This window comes from Trachypithecus francoisi, unplaced genomic scaffold (genome assembly GCF_009764315.1).
Source record: "Trachypithecus francoisi isolate TF-2019V2 unplaced genomic scaffold, Tfra_2.0 Lachesis_group15, whole genome shotgun sequence".
Lineage (NCBI taxonomy): Eukaryota > Metazoa > Chordata > Mammalia > Primates > Cercopithecidae > Trachypithecus > Trachypithecus francoisi.
The window spans coordinates 110,193,319-110,214,085 of NW_022681460.1; the positions used below are offsets into that span (position 1 = coordinate 110,193,319).

A 20,767-nucleotide genomic window follows, 5' to 3' on the forward strand; every position below is an offset into this window, starting at 1 on the left:
TTCTCCCAATAACTTCTTTCCCCCTCAGGGCTGCAAAATAACACAGACAACTGTACACTCAAATCTAAACTAAGCCCTAAACCCTCTCATCTAAGCTCTGGACCAGAATTTCCAGTTATCTCCGAGTAATTTCCAATTACAGTCAACGCCTGGTATAGGCAGGGGACTGGTTAAAGGACCCCTGATATACCAACATCCAAGCGCACAGTCAGCCCTGAGGAACCCGTCTATACAGAAAGTTAGCCCTGTATATACAGATTTAGCATCCCTCAAATCGACCCACAATTGGTTAGAAAACGTCTGCGTTTAAGTGGACCCACGCAGCTCAACCCTGTGCTGTTCAAGGGTCAACTGCACTTCTGTGGATGGATAACCCTCTGGTTTGCAAACTCAACTTACACCAGCCCCACTGGCTTCTGCTCTTCCGCCTGTGCTCCCCACTTCTAATAACTGCACTCCAACCTGAAGACCACCACTCCCTTCTTCAGAACCCTTCAGCAGCTCTTTCCAAGCCTAGTATCAAACCCAAAATCCTTCACATGGCACTTAGGGGTCCTCCACGATCTGGCCCAGCCATTCATCAATTTGCCCATCTTCAGCTCTGCTCCCTGCCTTCTCCTAGGGAATCCTCCCCAGGAGGCCGGGCAAGCCTGATACCTCCAGTTTGCTTTCTATATGCCCCCCAAGAGCCTCTCTTTTACCCCTTAAGTCGGGCTATTTGGCTGTTCAGATATCACAAAGCTTACTTCATTCTGCTCTGTACTATAGTCCACCATCTGCATATCTATCGGGTCCATTTATGTAACGAGCTCATGGAAGACAAGAATGGAACCTTGGCCCGGCGGGGTGGCTCACACCTGTAATCCTACCTGTAATCCTAACACATTGGGAGGCCAAGGTGGGCGGATCACTCGAGCTCAGGAGTTTCGCACCAGTTTGGGCAACATGATAAGACCCTGTCTCTACTAAAAATACAAAAAAAAAAAAAAAAAAAAAGAAGCTGGGCATGGTGGTGCATGCCTGTGGTCCCAACTACTCTGGAGGCTGAGGTGGGAGGATCACTTGAGCCTGGGTGTGGAGGTTGCAGTGAGGCAAGATCGTGCCACTGCATTCCAGCCTGGGTGACAGAGCAAGACCCTATCTTAAAAAAAAAAAAAAGAAGAACTGAGTCTTATTCATCAATATATTTCCCATGGCTGTCTGTCACATAATATTTACTAAATGTTGACTGAGTGAACAAACAAGTGAGGATACTCCTGTAAGATGGCACACCACAGGGAGAGAAGCTTGACAACAAACTACCATAGCTAAGTTGGAAGAAAACACGCAAACCTCAAGCTTCTCCAGATTCGTTGGCTAGGGGAAAGCCCAGAGGGGTGAAATCCACAGATGAGTAACAAAAAAAAATGGCATGACTTTTCACCCAGTCATATGCCAATTTCTTACCCTCTTAGAAACATTCAGAATTCTACCTTGGCACTTGGAAGGTACTAGAATTATATTAGTCTGAGAAAAAATAAAACTGAACTTTTTTTGCTTAAGCTTACACTGCTAGTTATAAGATCCAGAAGCACCCTCACATTAATTCCAACTAATTAACATGTATTTCATATGCCACAGTCAGACCCATCGACAGCTTAAATTTCCAATCAAATTTTATCTTATTATCTTTTATTTATTTTATTTTAGTTTTTGAGACGGAGTCTTGTTCTGTCGCTCAGGCTGGAGCGCAATGGCGTGATCTTGGCTCACTGCAACCTCCACCTCCCAGGTTCAAGTGATTCTCCTGCCTCAGCCTCCTGAGTAGCTGGGATTACAGGCACCTGCCACCATGTTCAGCTAATTTGTTTTTGTATTTTTAGTAGAGACGGGGTTTCACCATGTTGCCCAGGCTGGTCTCAAACATCTGACTCCAAGTGATCTGCCCGCCTCAGCCTCCCAAAGTGCTGGGATTACAGGCGTGAGTTACCATGCCCGGCATCTTATTTTATTGAGATGGTCTCACTCTGTCACCCATTCTGGAGTGCAGTGACGTGATCATAGCTCATACAGTCTTGACCTCCTGGGCTCAATCCTCCCGCCTCAGCTTCCCAAGCAGCTGGGACTACAGCTGCATGCAACCACGCCTGGCTAATTTTTAGATTTTTTTTTTTTCTCACTGTGTTACCCAGGCTGGTCTGGAACTCCTGGGCTCAGGTAATCCTCCCACCTCGGCCTCCCAAACTACTGTGATTATAGGCATGAACCACCGTGCCCGGCCAAATTTTCTGTTTAGATAGCCATTTGTGCAATATTTCAGAAGCTTTCTATGTAATCTTTATGCAATGTTCAAATATATTTTAAATAATATTATGTAATTTTAAAAATATTTTTCTGAAACCTTTTGAATTGCACAGACAATATCTCTGAGGGTCTGGCTTTATACCGAAGAGAGTTGACTGCGGCATTTTAAAGTAAATCTAATTAAAAGAGCAACTGGATATACATGATAGTCTTCCAAAAATAAATGAGGTCCCTCACCCCTAAAAAGAGACACTCTTACCCCAGAAGTTGTGTAAATTAATCAATCCTAAGTTAACTAGGAAACGAAGTTAAACATCCCAATCATGCTGATTTATAAGAGTTCCAACAGCCTTTTAATGAGCTGTTTTATTTATTCTAAGAAAAGCCACTTGTAGCCTTTCAGCACCCAGCTCTAAACCTTATATACTGTACCTGCTTTTGCTGAGTAGGAGAAAATCTGGCATGATTTTTTAAAAAAAGATCAAACAAGTTGTTTTGTTTTGTTTTGTTTTTCCCTCTACCTTATTCTCTTTGGATCCATCTCTCCCTGAACTTCTTGTGATGAGGGGTTCTAATTCTACAGAAGGGCATAGTAGAATGGGTGACATACGGTCTCTTTCATTCCTGCTCTTGGTATTGTCTCTATGTAATGCTTGACTAAACAGAACCAAAACAGATCTGGATTATTTGTACAGCCTGAGGCTGAACAGCTGTCAAACTACCTCAAGACAATAACCCAAAGGAACATCAAACCTGAGCTTTGTCAGCACCGGTACTTGCCAACAACCAAGACAAAAGACACCATCAACGCATATTAAGAGAGGCAGGGTAAGGCCATCAAATCACTGTTCCCTGGGGCCTATACAAGTGAAGATGGCAGAGGCATCACTAAGGTTCCTTCTCAGAGGACCTCTTTAACATACACAAGTTTTCAAAGATATTTTTCAAAGTTTTAAGTACCATATTTAGTTAAAAGATATGTCTACTTTCACTTCCCAGAAAAAGTTTCTTCCCCTAAGGGATCAATACACATGGGATGAGAATCTGCTATGTATTGTGGCAGAATACAAAACAGGAGCACAGGCCAGGCACGGTGGCTCACGCCTGTAATCCCAGCTATTCAGGAGGCTGAGGTACGACAATCATTTCAACCCAGAAGGCAGAGGTGGGGAGGTTGCAGTGAGTCGAGATCGCACCACTGCACTCCAGCCTGGGTGACGGAGTGTGACTCTGTCTCAAAAAAAAAACAAAAGAGAACAACAGCAGCAGCAACAAACCAGGATCAAAGATTCCTCCCACAAAGAAATCCTCCTCCCTAAGAGGTGCACCCTAGCTCCCTAATCCTTGGATCTGGGCGGCTCTTGTGATTTCCTCTGACCAAAAGTGCGGTGGAAGTCATGTGATCCACATAGCCTCTAAGGCTAGCTCTCAAGGGTCCTGCGGCTTCCACCTTTCCCCTCTTGAGATGTTGCCCTGAGACCACCATGCCCTGAAGAAGGCACGATGAAAGGCCAGGAAAGAAAAGCCCTGCCAGCACCTGGCCAACTTGCCAGCTGAATGCAGCCATGAGCGTGGGGCCAGACTCACGAGAAACGAACTGCTCTGATAAGGTCAATTTTGCGGAGGTGTTTTCTAGACAGTGATAGAAACTGATTTGTGTGCCATCTAGGGCCAAGACGTAAAGTCTAACCAATCTTACAATAAAGGGAAAAGGGGGGAAAAATCAGGGGTATGAAAAATAAAGTGAGAAACACGTAACACTGCTAATGTTCCAGTTACATACATTAGGTTTACCTTAAATTTTAAAAATGTGATGTCCATTTCAAGATCTAGGATGGACTCCTTATTAAGGATCCAAATAACCACGTGTGGCTTTTGGAATCATAAGCAATTTGTGTATACCAGTGCATTATTTCCCTGGGAAGACTATGTTTCCCAGCAGATTCTCAGCAGGGTCAGGGGTCCAGAGCATTTGCACACACATGTGGGGCCTCCAAGTGCCCCGATAGCAGGGCCCTGGTCCGAACAGCACACCTGAGGACCCTTCGGAGTAGCATTCAGCAATTTTCTCAAATAAGCCACCTTTTTAATGTAACCATGAAAAGTGATGAGGGTTTTACAGTATTATGTAAAAAGGCAGGAAACAGTTATTCACAACGATAATTACAGCTGCATAAAAACATATACAGAGGCTAGAAAATATCCAACTAGAAATTGTTTTTATATTGGCTGGACGGACCATTTCTACACACTTGCCACCCCATTTTCAAAGTTTCTTAATGCTGTTATAGGAGAAGGGCAATGTGAAGACTCAAATATCTTCACATCTGAATATCATATTTTCAAACGAGAACATCAGCCTCTCCTGGTCACCAGCTCCCCACCGGGCCCCAGGCCCACCTTGACTATGGGATCCTGAACCCTGTGTTTGTTATGTCCAAGAGCTAACCGACATTTGGCAACCACTGAGGCAAGGCAGCTTGCCTAACAAGGTGTTCACTCAGTTTCGCTTTCTTGCACCAGAGCCCAATGCTGTTTCTGGTTATATCATTTTGTTGCCACTAAATCTGCCCCCATCTTTCCTAAGGAAGTGAAACAGCAAGTTTTCACACTAGAACACAACCTATGGCATGAGTGGGGACACAGCCAAGAATTTGGTTTTGACTTTTCCCTAATGACCAGCTATCATCACATAGACCTTAAATGATTTAACAAGACTTTCAGAAGCTATGAAACACTGTGATCACGAACCGGAGGATTAAAAAGAGCAAGGAGTAATGTTTGTTTAACATGAATTCTGAGAGCAAATATAGGACAGTAGGCTCCCACACACCAAGTTCAGATTCAGCTACTTCCACCTCAATGTCATACTTAAGGGATACTCCAAACCCCAACATGGCACAATTCATTTAAATCATTACATTCAAATGCAATACTTGAATTTCCAATGCTGAACACAAGCTGACAAAGATGAGATAGAGACTGGAATAGACCCTTTATTTGCTTTATATACGGTGTTCAAATAGTTTTTGGAAGTGAGAAAATCATTTTAGCAGTGGCTGACAATTTACCCTGCCCTAAAACACAAAGGATATTATATGTCACAATGCTTCTAAAATACTGTAAGAATCGCAGGTTTAAAACCTACAGCTGTAGATTATGAGTGCCACTAGAGCTGCATCACAAGTCCTGATGCTTAAGGTAAAATGCTATTTTAATTTAAAGGTAAATGATATTACAACTAATGATCTATGCCAGGTTTACAGTTAAGAAATATGTTACTTGAACAGACAATTCTCAGGGCTTAGGGATCAATTCCCAGTCACTGGAGGAAAACAGCCAAGAGCTGCTATATCCTGAAGGTGGTGATGGTGGTTTGTTTGTTTTTTAATGGAATCTCGCTCTGTGGCCCAGGCTGGAGTGCACTGGCGCCATCTCCACTCACCACAACCTCCGCCTCTTGGATTCAAGCGATTCTCCTGCCTCAGCCTCTCAAGTAGCTGGGATTATGGTATGCGCCACCCTGCCCAGCTATGTATTTTTAGTAGAAACAGGGTTTCACCACGTTGGCCAGGCTGGTCTCGAACTCCTGACCTCAGGTGATCCACCCGCCCCAGCCTCCCAAAGTGCTGGGATTACAGGTGTGAGCCACCGTGCCCCACCAATGGTGGGTTTTAAAGGGGCATGGACGGCAATTAAAATTAAGTTCCTCAACTGCTTTAAAGTTCATATGGAACCAAAAAAGAGCCCGCATTGCCAAGACAATCCTAAGTCAAAAGGACAAAGCTGGAGGCGTCACGCTACCTGACTTCAAACTATACTACAAGGCTACAGTAACCAAAACAGCATGGTACTGGTACCAAAACAGAGATATAGACCAATGGAACAGAACAGAGTCCTCAGAAATAATACCACACATCTACAACAGCCATCTGATCTTTGACAAACCTGAGAAAAACAAGAAATGGGGAAAGGATTCCCTATTTAATAAATGGTGCTAGGAAAATTGGCTAGCCATAAGTAGAAAGCTGAAACTGGATCCTTTCCTTACCCCTTATACGAAGATTAATTCAAGATGGATTAGAGACTTAAATGTTAGACCTAATACCATAAAAACCCTAGAAGAAAATCTAGGTAGTACCATTCAGAACATAGGCATGGGCAAGGACTTCATGTCTAAAACACCAAAAGCAACAGCAGCAAAAGCAAAAATTGACAAATGGGATCTAATTAAACTAAAGAGCTTCTGCACAGCAAAAGAAACTACCATCAGAGTGAACAGGCAACCTACAGAATGGGAGAAAATTTTTGCAATCTACTCATCTGACAAAGGGCTAATATCCAGAATCTACAAAGAACTCAAACAAATATACAAGTAAAAAACAAACAACCCCATCAAAAAGTGGGCAAAGGATATGAACAGACATTTCTCAAAAGAAGACATTCATACAGCCAACAGACACATGAAAAAATGCTCATCATCACTGGCCATCAGAGAAATGCAAATCAAAACCACAATGAGATACCATCTCACACCAGTTAGAATGGCAATCATTAAAAAATCAGGAAACAACAGGTGTTGGAGAGGATGTCGAGAAATAGGAACACTTTTACACTGTTGGTGGGATTGTAAACTAGTTCAACCATTATGGAAAACAGTATGGCGATTCCTCAAGGATCTAGAACTAGATGTACCATATGACCCAGCCATCCCACTACTGGGTATAGACCCAAAGGATTATAAATTATTCTACTATAAAGACACATGCACACGTATGTTTATTGCGGCACTATTCACAATAGCAAAGACTTGGAATCAACCCAAATGTCCATCTGTGACAGAGTGGATTAAGAAAATGTGGCACATATACACCATGGAATACTATGCAGCCATAAAAAGGATGAGTTTGCGTCCTTTGTAGGGACATGGATTCAGCTGGAAACCATCATTCTTAGCAAACTATCACAAGAAGAGAAAACCAAATACCGCATGTTCTCACTCATAGGTGGGAACTGAACAATGAGATCACTTGGACTCGGGAAGGGGAACATCACACACTGGGGCCTATCATGGGGAGGGGGGAGGAGGGAGGGATTGCATTGGGGAGTTATACCTGATATAAATGATGAATTGATGGGTGCTGACAAGTTGATGGGTGCAGCACACCAACATGGCACAAGTATACATATGTAACAAACCTGCACGTTATGCACATGTACCCTAGAACTTAAAGTATAATAAAAATAAATAAATAAATAAGTTCCTTTTCATTCATCACATTGGAGGCATTTCCGTAATCACTACCTAACACTGGATACACAATGCAAAGGAGCAACTGAAACCTAGTAGCAACTAAGCATACACTCTATGTGCAATTCATATGTTTGCAAACTTTTGTGAATTTACAAAACCTTCGGAAGAATTCTAAGGTGAATCTCTGCTTCAGCTGCCTGTTGCCAACATCATCCGTCTGTCACATGAAAGAAAAGATGCCGAGTAGAAAACTGACAGAAAACAGACAGAATAATCTGACAGAAAACAGAAAGACAACAATCTCCCCAGAAGAAAGCAAATTTTCCAGAAATGAAGAAACCAAGAAAGGCCGAAAATGATGCCTGACGGGCAAGGCTTGCACTGTTTTCTCCCTCAGGATGAGAAGAGAGTTTGGAAAAAGCTAACACCTTAACTGCCAACTCACTAAGGTTTCTCTGGGCGAGCTTCACGCAGCGCAGAACCAACGGCAATCTGCCCAAACTGCTTCCAGGAAAGCCCAGCCACACTGTGTCGCCATACCTGAGCCAGCTCCTTAACGCGCTTCTCCAGGGGTGCTGGCAGGCCTTCGGGGAGAGAAGAGGGCTGCCTGAATTCCTGGTCCAATCCCACCCCAAGGGAATCACTTCCATCATCCATATCACGGAAGGGGCTTCCTTCTGGAGACTCACTGAGCAGATGCTCCAAGTCCAAATCCGTCAGCGAGTCCATAGCAGTGGCCGCCTGGAGCAAGTCGTTGTCAGAAGTGGAGCCAAAGAGTGAGAGCAAGGGGTCAGAGGCACCCTCCAGTTCTCGCAGGCCCTGAGCTTCCGCCGATGGGACCGCAACAGGCTTATGCTCCTCCTCCCTTTTTTTCTGAGCCTCTTTCTCCTTCTGAAATTTCTTTAGCATCTCTTTAACGCTTAAAGCCCCAGAATATTTCTTCTTCTTCTTCTCCTTACTGGCATTGAGGGCTGTGAAGCTGCAAGCAAGAGGGAAACTGGTCACTCAGACTACAGGACACTGCCAAAGGGAACTCCAGAGGCCTTCGCCCCTGCTCCCAGGGCCATGGTCTCCAGGAGAACCTGTCACAGTCCACCCTGTCATTCCTCCTCCCTCCTCTTGGCATATGGAGCTCGTTCTTGCTGAGACCAAAGCTTGAGAGTTAATACAGGTTAGCAACACAGTGTCATATATGCTAAATTTCCGATGGGTTTTTAGAAACCACTGCCAGGCTGAAATAAAAGGTTGCAAAAAGGGGCAGAGAGAGCAAGAAAAGTATTTACAGGGAGAAAGCAGGAGCAGCAGAGAACAGCAGCAACTTGAAGAGCAGCTGGGGTGAGACCAAGTGAGGAGAAGGAAGCAGGACCATAGACGACAAGGGAAAACAGCAGAGACAGAAGGAGAACTGGGGCAGAGAGGAGCGCCCCGGAGAACGAGAAACATCAGCAGTCGCACAGTGACAAGAATAGCTGCCAACACTGACAGTGAAACTATCTGACACAGAGAGGTGAGCATCTATGCCCAGAAGGGCACTGCGGGAGGCGTGCGGGAGGACAGGAAGGCTAAGCCCTGCTGCCTCTTCCGAAGCTGTGGGGAGGAGGTGAGTCAGCTCCCAATCATCCTGCCCTAACAGTTCAGGCTTGATCCTAGCAAAGAAGCTGCTGCCTCTCACCCGGCTTTGGAAAACTTGGACTTTTTCGATTTCTTCTCCTTGTCATAAGTGTCATCTTTTTTCTTCTTCTTTATCTTCTCACCACCTTCCTTCAACTTCCGCTTCTGAGAATTAAAGACAAGGCACAGTTACACGGCTCCCTAACTCAGGGAGCAAGTGCACTACACGGCACTGGCCTTGCTCCGCCCAGGGCACATCCTGAGACCTGTCTCATTTCCTTCATGAACAAAAGCTCTCAGATCAGTCCCTGGACCACAAACCCACAGCATTCCCACCGACGGTGTCTCCTGGAAACACCCAGGACTGAGACACAAGTGACCATTCTGGAGCCTGAAACTTTTCTAGTTTGAAAGTGACAAGTGGGCCCTACCTCTTGTTTTAAACACATAGGCAGTGGTAGACAGGTTTTTAAACACACTGATCCTAAGGCTGACTGGTTTTCAGTGGGGTGGCAGCCCTGGGAACTGAAGTCCTCTACATGTCCACAGAAGAGGGTCAGCAAGGTTGGTACACATTCCCTCACTCCACACCCTTCCCACCCTTAGGCCACCTCCAGAAACGATCCCTGCTGAGCCTGCTGGGATGTCATGTGAGGTGGACATGATGACCAAGGGCTGAACAGAGCCCCCACAGGCACGTGTCCTCATCAGGGCACATGTGTATGAGGTGAGCCATCGACCTGGCACGGCTCTGCCTTTCCACCATCCTCCTGAGCCGGCCAAGCACCAGGTATTCTGGCGAGTCACCTACTCATCTGATAGGCTCACATCAAAAAGCATTTCTGAAATTCAAAAGCAAGCACATTCTAACCTTTGGAGATTTTTTCTTCTTTTCTTTAATGAAGTCATCCTCAGACTCTGATGCTTGTCTAAACTGCAGGGTTCCCGAGTTAATGTAAAATCCTCCATACTTCGTAGTCAAAGAAGCAGGAACAAGCTCATCATACTGCAAGGGTGAAAGAAACTGTCAGCTCCAAGTTCCGCTTCTGTCATCCGAAGGTGCAAAGTGGCTCTCGAGAGAGATCTGAGTGTGTTCCTCTGACACTTCCAAGAGCATGCTAAAACATCCTTCTGCTCAATCATGAACGTCTGAGCTACGAGGTGTTTTGGACAGATCTGGTCAACATTTTCTGAAGAGGGAACTAAGGCCCGGATCAAGAATGTCATTTCGTCTCTCATCAGCGCTGCTACTGCCTCATGCTGGGAAGAGGGCATGCCCACTGTGACCCCACCCCCAGCTTCCTGGCCAGTATTAGGAGGAGCTATGGCACAGTGGGTCTGACACAGCATTTTCAGTAACTACTTACCGCCTCAGAGTTATCGATGAAGGAATCGGACTCATCATAACCATACCCCATATCGATCAAGTCCTGTATTCGGTCTTTTCTACGTTTCTTTCCACCCTAAAATGTAAAAGCAACAGATTACATGCTTTTTGATAAATACACAGAATTAACTGTGGCCTTGAACTTCATCAGCTATGACTCAAAAAGGAAAAGCACTAACTAGAAAGGTCACTCTCTCACACGCAAACCCCAAAATCTCCTTTCCTGAAAACCTTTTAACATAAGGCAGATATGTATCTGTATAAAATGTCCTGGGACAGAAAAATGAACTAAATGGTTTCTTAGACTTCGTACCAAAACATTTCTTCTAAGACAATCACAGGCTCTTCTCGGTTATTTGTCCAGTTAGCTCCTCACTCTAGCTCTGCCATGCCCCTTTTCTGTACCTTAATGCGTTAGGTTTAATAACTGCTTCTGTTCTCTCCAAGCTTAATGCTTACATCCGTATCAGTGTTTATTACATGATAATCCACTAAAGGAATACAGAAATGCATGGAAACCTCTCCCACCCAATGAGGTTGTTTTGTCACTCAAGAGAGAAATCTTACGTATTTTTCTTCAAATTTCCGGGCAAGGGCCTCCACTTTATGCCTTTCCTTTTCTTCGTCATTGAAAGGATCTGACAGATCTTTCTTCTGCAAAGAGATTGTTCCACAAAAAATAAGTCACAAAATAGTCCCATGTTCTTATTCATAGAAACTTCACTGACTACTCAATACCTATATAAAAACAATGTTTTTCAGAAAAAGGCAAGGCATAGAACATGCTACTATCTCATCAATGTTTATCTTAATTAAGAAAGTAAAATTTCCATTCATGTAGGTTAATAAAACTTGACTGAATGCCTACAATTATCCACCAGAGCATGAGGGGCTACAGGGCTCAAAGACGGCAAAGGGCCTTTAGAAGGAGATGCTCAATCGCTACACAACCACGTTCAATACAGCGGACTTCCTTCGTAACTCTAAAATTTTCTTCATGCATTTAAAAACATTCTAAGAAAGAGTCCATTGACTTCCAAAAGAGTCAATGGTTCAAAAACGTGAAAATCCCACTGAATGTTGTGCAAGTTCTTTTTTTTTTTGAGACGGAGTCTCGCTCTGTCACCCAGCTGGGACTACAGGCGCCGCCACCTCGCCCGGCTAGTTTTTTGTAGTTTTTAGTAGAGACGGGGTTTCACCGTGTTAGCCAGGATGGTCTCGATCTCCTGACCTCGTGATCCGCCCGTCTCGGCCTCCCAAAGTGCTGGGATTACAGGCTTGAGCCATCGCGCCCGGCCGTGCAAGTTCTTGAGAGCCGTTCTGCCACACTGTTTAGAAAGGTCTGAAACTGCACTTCTCTCGGTGCTACCAAAGTTAAACTCAGGCTTCCAAGGCTTATTTCCATTTTATAAGCTTATTCTTTTCTCATCAAGCAAATTTTCCAGAGATAAGCCTTAAGCTTCTTGAGCAAGAAATCTAAAAAAAAATTTTTTTTTTTTGTTTTGAGATAGAGTCTCACTCTGTCACTCAGGCTGCAGTGCAGTAGCACAATCATGACTCACCGTAGCCTCAACTTCCCTAGGTTCAGGTGATCCTCCCGCCTCAGCCTCTTGCATAGCTGGGACTACAGGCATGCAACATTAGGCCTAGCTAATTTTTTCTTTAAGTTTTTTGTAGAGACAGGGTTTCATCATGTTGCCCAGGCTGATCTCAAGCTCTTGGGCTCAAATGATCTGCCCATCTCAGCCTCGCAAAGTGCTGGGATTACAGGTGACAGCCACCACACCTAGCCAGAAGCCAGGAACCCTAACAAGACTCCTGTACCAAAAATGTTTAAGACTTCAAGGTAGACAGAAAACACTAAAGATTGTATGCCTGTTTCAAACAAACTTTCTTATCTCACCCTTCCATCTCTGCATACTGAAATACTACCCGCAAAGGATCAGTTAAATGATTTGTGGTGTACACATACAATGGGATATTAGAGAGCATACATCTAATGAACATATCACAAACGGGGAGTCTTTCAAACACACTTATCTGGATCTTCTAAATTTTCTACGATGATCACATATAACTTGAGTGGTTATGTAACGATAAGAAATCCCACCAACCTTGAGGAGCACTGGATTCCATGTACACTACTCAGTGCCTTGCCAACAGCAGTCTTCCAATAACTACTATTTCCTGACTGTATGACGGAAGGTCCAGCTCTGTCCAAACACTAATCAGGATATAAGCTCTCTTCTTTCCAAGACCTCCAGGGCCTGTGTTGTACCAGACTTAAACAATGATCATATTGTAATTTCTGTTACCTGTGGTGGTGGTACCATTCTCCTAAAACATCTACAGATGTTTGAGGGTGGTACAGTGTTTTCTCTACCTTTCTACAATCCTCTGAATCTAGCACAGTGCCTTCATACTATTAACAAATATACACTAAAAGAATTGCTGCACAAATGTGTCCGATTTTATTGTACTTTTAACACTGCAGAGTAGACCCACAGCGATTTAGGAGTTCCCTGAACCCGAAGTCCAGCACTGAATCCTCTGAATTGGATCCAAAGTTCTCTGTGTATCCTCCATGCATTTGTCTGCAATGGAGAAGGGCATTTGGAGCCCACAAAAACCTGCAATCAGAGCACTGGAGTTCTAATTTCAGTTGACCTACTGATTTGGTTTCAACCCACAAATAAACACATTAACCAACCCCTGCTACTGTCTCTTCCTCTAAATGAAGAAGATACCATTTTACTGAAACAGGAATTATAAAAGGATTTGAAGGCCGGGCGCGGTGGCTCACGCCTGTAATCCCAGCACTTTAGGAGGCCGAGGCGGGCGGATCACAAGATCAGGAGATCGAGACCATGGTGAAACCCCGTCCCTACTAAAAATACAAAAAATTAGCCGGGCACGGTTGTGGGTGCCTGTAGTCCCAACTACTCAGGAGGCTGAGGCAGGAGAATGGTGGGAACCCGGGAGGCAGAGCTTGCACTGAGCCGAGATCGCGCCACTGCACTCCAGCCAGGGAGACAGAGCGAGACTCCGTCTCAAAAACAAAAAAACAACAACAGCAACAAAAAAGATTTGAAATTACTTTTTCTCATCCTGCCCAGTGACCGTCATCCAACAGGCTGACCCTTGATACAGACTCATTGGCCTCGATTCTGACAATTAGGCTATCAGACCTCAATCAAGGTCTGATTTTTTTTTTTTTTGGTTTGTTTTTTTGGTGGGGTAGATGGAGTCTCACCATCACCCAGGCTGGAGTACAGTGGCGCGATCTCAGCCGGTTGCAATCCCCGCCTCCTGGGTTCAAATGATTCTCATGCCTCAGCCTCCCCAGAGCTGGGATTACAGGTGTGTGCCACCACCCCTGGCTTTTTTTTTTTTTTTGAGACAGAGTCTCGCTCTGTCACCCAGGCTGGGGTGCAGTGGCATGATCTCGGCTCACTGAAACCTCCAGCCCCTGGGTTCAAGCAATTCTCCTGCCTCAGCCTCCCAAGTAGCTGGGATTACATGTGCGCACTACTACATCCGGCTAATTTTTGTATTTTTAGTAGAGATGGGGTTTCACCATGTTGGCCAGGCTAGTCTCGAACTCCTGACCTCAAGTGATCAGCCCGCCTTAGCCTCCCAAAGTGTTGGGATACTGCGCCAGGCCTTCTAGCCATTTTTTTTTTTTTTTTTTTGTGACAGGGTCTTGCTTTCACCCAGTGCGGTGGTGTGCTCACGGCTCACTGCAACCTTGACCTCCCAGGCTCAAGCAATCCTCCCATCTCAGCCACCTCAGCTTTCTGAGTAGCTGGAACTTCAGGCATGCACCATTATGCCCAGCTAATTTCTGCATTATTTTGCAGAGATGGAGTTTCACTATGTTGCCCAGGCTAGTCTTGAACTCCTGTGGTCAAGTGATCCTCATGTCTCTGACTCCCAAAGTGCTGGGATTATAGGTGTGAGCCACTATGCCAGGCCAAGAAAATACATTTTTTTTTTTTTTGAGGCGGAGTCTCGCTCTGTCGCCCAGGCTGGAGTGCAGTGGCCGGATCTCAGCTCACTGCAAGCTCCGCCTCCCGGGTTTATGCCATTCTCCTGCCTCAGCCTCCCGAGTAGCTGGGACTACAGACGTCCGCCACCTCGCCCGGCTAGTTTTTTGTATTTTTTAGTAGAGACGGGGTTTCACCGTGTTAGCCAGGATGGTCTCGATCTCCTGACCTCATGATCCGCCCGTCTCGGCCTCCCAAAGTGCTGGGATTACAGGCTTGAGCCACCGCGCCCGGCCGAAAATACATTGTTTAATCTCAGGAAAAAAAGGTTAATCCTTCTAACCAAAAATACCCTCCAAACAGCACACCTGTGAATAAGACCAACTGATCACTTGGCACTGAGGCATACTGCTAGAAACTCCACAACATGATCTCATTCCACACTCAGACAGCTGTGAGCCAATTATCAGCCTCATCCCCATTTCACCAAGAGCCACTCTAGAGACCAGAATGCTGCCAGTGTGGGGCCTACTTACCTTTTCCTCAGACCCTAGCATAATGCAAAGGTAGACATAGGTGCTTAAAAGTGCTTTTCACCTAGGCGATACTCAAATACCATATGATTCTATCTACATACAATACAAAAACACAGCCAGGTGCAGTGACTCATGCCTGTAATCCCAACTCTTTGGGAGGCAGAGGTGGGTGGATCACTTGAGGTCAGGAGTTTGAGACCAGCCTGGCGACCAATAGGGTGAAACCCCATCTCTACCAAAAATAAAAAAAAAAAAAATTAGCCAGATGTGATGGCTGGCACCTGTAATCCCAGCTACTCGGGAGGCTAAGGCAGGAGAACCACTTGAACTTGGGAAGCAAAAGTTGCAGTGAGCCAAGACTGTACCATCGCACTGCAGCCTGGGTGACAGGGTAAGACTTGGTCTCAAAAAAAAAAAAAAAAAAAAAAAAAGAGAGGCCAGACGCTGGGGCTCACGCCTGTAATCCCAGCACTTTGGAGGCCAAGGTGGGTGGATCATCACAAGGTCAGGAGATCGAGACCATCCTGGCTAACACGTTGAAATGCCGTCTCTACTAAAAACACAAAAAAATTAGCCGGGCATGCTGGTGGACGTCTGTAGTCCCAGCTACTCGGGAGGCTGAGGCAGGAGAATGGTGTGAACACAGGAGGCAGAGGTTGCAATGAGCCAAGATCATACCACTGCACTACAGCCTGGGCGACAGAGCGAGACTCCGCCTCAAAAAACAAACAAACAAACAAAAAAATCCCACAAATCTAAGCTGATCTAAGCTGTTAGAAATCAGGGCGGTGGCTGCCCATAAGTATTGGGATAGTGTTCTAGCAGGGCAGAAGGAGGGTTTCTGGGGTCATGATAAATATATGTTGTGACCTACGTGCAGATTACATGTGTGCACTGAGTTCATGAAAATCCATCAAGTTGTGGCTAGGTGCAGTGGCTCACGTTTGTAATCCCAGCGCTTTGGGAGGCCAAGGCAGGCAGATCACTTGAGAACAGGAGTTTGAGACCAGCCAGGCCAACACAGTGAAATGCCATCTCTACCAAAAATACAGAAATCAGCTGGGTATGGTGGCGTGCACCTGTAATCCCAGCTACTCAGGTTGAGGCAGAAGAATCACTTGAACCCAGGAGGCGGAGGTTACAGTGAGCCGAGATCGCGCCACTGCACTCCGGCCTGGGCGACAGGGCAAGACTTGGTCAAAAACACAAAAAACAACAACAACAAAAAAGCAGTCTACGTGTTTTCTTGTCTGCCCCTATACTAGGTAGACAGGAAGACTCTCTTGGAAGAGAAAAATGTCCAGCATGAAATTCTAACACTGGAACTGTCAGGGACTGGTTTCATTTACACATAACATTTACAACCTTGACAGAGAAAAATGCACTGTTTTTAAAATTTATGTTAATTAGTTATAATTCAAATTGGCCTCTCCCTTTGCGCACAGAGGTAAGAGAAGCAAACCTTGTGCTTGCCTTGAGTGAGTGACAGGATCTTGGAGCAGCCAAAACCTCAGTAAATCTTGCTTCCTCACTGTGGAAGCCCCACATACATGCACTGACCCCTGTGCATTAAACCTGCAGCGCCTCTGGGAACAAAGGGGTATACCTTGTCTCCAGGGTGAAGGCCTTTTACCTTCCCTCGGATATTCTTCACCAGCTCTGGGTAGAAGAACTCTGGGCAGCGTTTGTGATCGGGTTCAAAGAGGGTGAGTGTAATCCGAACAGCTGCTGCGGCCGGCTCACAGTCCTGATGCTGTTCTGCTCCCCCAGCCTCCTCCTTCCGGGACTTCTTCAAAAATGCAGGATTCAGGGAACCTGGGAGAGAGGTGAACTGGACCCTGTGGGGCTCCGACATGGCTACCAACAAGTCTTAGCGGGTGTCACTGCATGGCTTCTGTTAACATTGAAAAGAAGGGCCAGGTCAAACGAAGATGATAAAATAGTTTACCTGTCTAATTAAAGAGATTGAAGTTTAAGAGAATTTCGTTGTCAAGAAAACTCCACTGTTATACTTTGTCATTTATTGCTTTTTTTTCTGCTTAAATACTCATCCTTAAAATTTTTTCATAATCATTCAGAGACAGTCACTGCTTAGCACAATTTCAGTCTTTTTTCTACGTATCTATATCCTAGATCCTCGACCTAAAGAATGCGTGCTGACAGAGCCTTAGACCTCCACATTGTAAAGACTACTAAAATATTATTTTCCACTTAATTTGTATAACACTTATTTTTTCTGGCTGAGAATAACCTTTAAGGACTCTTTATTTTCATCATCAGCAGTTTCCTATCATTGGGAGCCAATCTTCACAGGGACAAAGCTTTTATCAGCTAAACAAAAGATACTGCCTACCCCAGGATAGTAAAGAACCAGTGACTCAGGAGGGTGTGGCTAGGCTCACTTCCTAACAAAGTTACACACTCCTGCCCTGTGCACCACTCTCACACCCAAATACTGGCCTTGGCAAAATAAATTATCACATACCAAAGACCTTCAAAATCACTAGGGAATGGTCAAAATAGATTTTGAATACAGAATTCCAAATGTTCACAGAATATGAATATGCTAATACATGCCATACATGTTTTCTGCTTACTTCATATATAATTTTGTGTCCTGCTTTTTAAAAGAAAAAGCTGGAATTTTCATATTCCAGTGTGAACTTTCTACCATACCAATAAAGATATTTATTGCAGCCTTGTTTATACAAGAAAAATGATGGAAGCAACCAAAATGACAATCAAATGACAATCAATCAGGGAATGGTTGAATAAACTGCGACTTTCTTACTGACTTGTGAGAGCTCATATTATACATAAATTATTACATATTATAGATATACAACACCTGTCATGATCTCTTATAACTGCTTTTTCTTTCTTTTTTTTTTTTTGAGACGGAGTCTCACTCCGTCGCGGGGGCTGGAGTGCAGTGGCCGGATCTCAGCTCACTGCAAGCTCCGCCTCCCGGGTTCACGCCATTTTCCTGCCTCAGCCTCCTGAGTAGCTGGGACTACAGGCGCCCGCCACCTCACCCGGCTAGTTTTTTGTACTTTTTAGTAGAGACGGGGTTTCACCGTGTTAGCCAGGATGGTCTCGATCTCCTGACCTCATGATCCGCCCGTCTCGGCCTCCCAAAGTGCTGGGATTACAGGCTTGAGCCACCGTGCCCGGCCATAACTGCTTTTTCTTGTTTTGTTATTTGCTGTTTAATGTTGATTAGAGTGAGGTATGATGAAATAAATGTTAACTTTTTTTTCTGAGATAGCGTCTCGCTGTTATATCCAGGCTGGAGAGCCGTGGCCCAATCACTTCAGCCTCAACCTCCCAGGCTCAAGCAAACTTCTCATCACTTCAACCTCTGGAGTAGCTGGGACTACAGGTATATACCACCATGGGTGGCTAATTTTTTCTATTTTTTGTAGAGATGCTGACCCACTATGTTGCCCAGGCTGGTCTTAAGTTCACAACCTCAAGCAACCCTCCTTCCAAGGAAATGATAACTTCGTATGCAGTTAAAACTAGGCTCTTTTCCTTTGAGACTCCTCCCATTTCCTGTATGCCTACAATGTTCATCTCCAACCAGATCTTACAGAAGAACTTGTGTATATATGTTTTTTGTTTTTTGAGACAAAGTCTCACTCTGTTGCCCAGACTGGAATAAAGTGACTCAATCTCAGTTCACTGCAGCCTCAACCCCCCAGGCTAAAGCGATCCTCCTACCTCAGCCTCCCTAGGAGCTGGAACTATAGGCGTGCTAATTTTTGTATTTTTTGTGGGGACGTTGTTTTGCCATGGTGTCCAGACTGGTTTTGAACTCCTGGGCTCAGGCGATCCTCCTGCCTTGGCCTCCCAAAGTGATGGGATTACGGGTGTGAGCCACTGAGCCCAGCCTACATGGTCGTTTATAGGTATTTTTTCACATTTACTTCATTAACCCCAGATGAATGTGCTATGCTATAAAGTATGAGGATAGGCTGTAACTTGGTTTCTTCCAGCATCAAGCACTAAACAATCCTTCCTTCCCATGCTGATTTGGCATATATTGCAAAGCAACGTCGCAGATATCTAAGGCCTGTTTCTGAAGTCCATCTGTATATTAATATAGCATTTAGAGATTCTTTAACCAGTATTGCACTGTTTTGAAAAGTTTTATGATAGATTTTAATACTGCAAAGTTAAAGTTCATGTTTATTATCCTTCTTTGTAAATAATACTTTGCCATTCCAGCCTATGTATTATTTTGGCAGGTTTCCAAAAAACTCACTGTATTTTGGTTGTAAATGAATCACAAACTTGAGTTGAGGAAAATTAGCATATATCCATATACATGTAAACGTATTTGTAAATATCCAATATTCATTTGTCAAATTATGACCATAAAATTGCAACATAACATCAGATAAGGGAAAAAAAGTATCTGCAAATGAAGAGTTAAAATAATTCTAATCAGGCAGCAAAACGATTAGCAGTAAAACAGGTTGGTGCTGCAAAAGACCATCTCCCAACATGTACTAAGATGTTCAAGATTTCCCTAAAAGAAATCTCCAAGGCCCTCAGGATATCTGTGATGCAGTGGGTTGTGGAAATAAACCCCAGCCGAAGGTTTACAGATTCCCCCATTGACAGAACCGGAATGGTCTCACTATAAAAAGGGAATCAGCAGGTTCACCAATGGGATTTAGGAAGGTCATTCTGGAAGTGGCAACCAGGTCCTACTCTCCCTGTCCAGGCAGTAAACACACAAGCTTATCTCAGTCCAAGTCTGACAGACTGCAGCTTCAATCCTAGATGGCAAAACTGCTCCTTTCAGTTGCGTAAGTGACTCTCCAAGTCCAAGAAGGTAAAAAATAGGACTACAGGATAAAGTGAGTCAAACCTGTAGTCTATTAACACTTAAGATTTTGCGTTGCTTTATAATCACTATAATGTTCTGTTGTTACTAAGCCACTTGAAACAGAGAATCCGATATATTAAACAACGGTATGTTCGATTTACAACCATAATTCAAAATGCTTAAGAAAATATAATTAAGTTCAAACATGTTTGACTGTTTTAAAAAAACTGACTTACATTGACGAGTTTATTACACTTACAAGAGTTGCCTAAGTCCTTGGAAAGATTTGTTTAGTTTTTTTTTTTTTTGAGACAGTTGCCTCACTCCTGTTGCCCAGGCTGGAGTGCAGTGGCACCATGAGAGCTCACTGCAGCCTCAACTTCCCGGACCCAGGTGATTCTCCTATCCCAGTCTCCCAAGTAGCTGGGACTACAGGCACTCACCACCGCGCCAGGCTTTTTTTTTTTTTCTATCGTAAGTAGAGACAGAGTTTTGTCATGTTGCCCAGGTTGGTCTCAACTGCCTGGACACAAGCAATTTGTCAACCTTGGCCTCCCAAAGATTTTACTACTAAGTTCATCTCTTTAGATGTTTGAAGTATTTGAATCGGAAATATAAAGCTTTACGCGTGCAGTTTAAAACATTTAAGATAATTTAATTAACTTTGTGATTTAATTAACTCTGTAAAAAGAGTTGGGAATTTAATCTGTTAAACTGGTGCCTGAATTGAACCTTTGTCAAAGATCAAGTTTTTTTTTAATAAATGTTCTTAGATTTGTAAATAAAACAAGATTTGTGAGTAATACTTAAAAGGCTTAAAAATAGCCAAGTTTTTAAATACTCAACTTTAGCCCATCACAGTGGCTCATGCCT

The 20,767-nt window shown here is 44.2% G+C and overlaps 1 protein-coding gene across 6 annotated transcripts in view; it reads right to left on the bottom strand.

The window, feature by feature from the left end:
• The window catches only part of UBN1 (ubinuclein 1), a 38,587-nt gene that overhangs the window by 14,775 nt on the left and 3,045 nt on the right, over positions 1 to 20,767 (bottom strand). For 5 of the 6 annotated variants that reach the window (XM_033235825.1, XM_033235829.1, XM_033235827.1 and 2 more), the window contains exons 2-7: positions 16,664 to 16,951; positions 11,103 to 11,189; positions 10,516 to 10,611; positions 10,020 to 10,154; positions 9,210 to 9,313; positions 8,078 to 8,516 (exon numbers count right to left, since the gene is read on the bottom strand). In XM_033235825.1, coding sequence (XP_033091716.1) covers positions 8,078 to 8,516; positions 9,210 to 9,313; positions 10,020 to 10,154; positions 10,516 to 10,611; positions 11,103 to 11,189; positions 16,664 to 16,912 — 1,110 coding nt within the window. In that variant the 5' untranslated portion in view covers positions 16,913 to 16,951. The remainder of the gene's footprint in view (positions 1 to 8,077; positions 8,517 to 9,209; positions 9,314 to 10,019; positions 10,155 to 10,515; positions 10,612 to 11,102; positions 11,190 to 16,663; positions 16,952 to 20,767) is intronic. The other variant, XM_033235830.1, reaches the window with a different exon arrangement.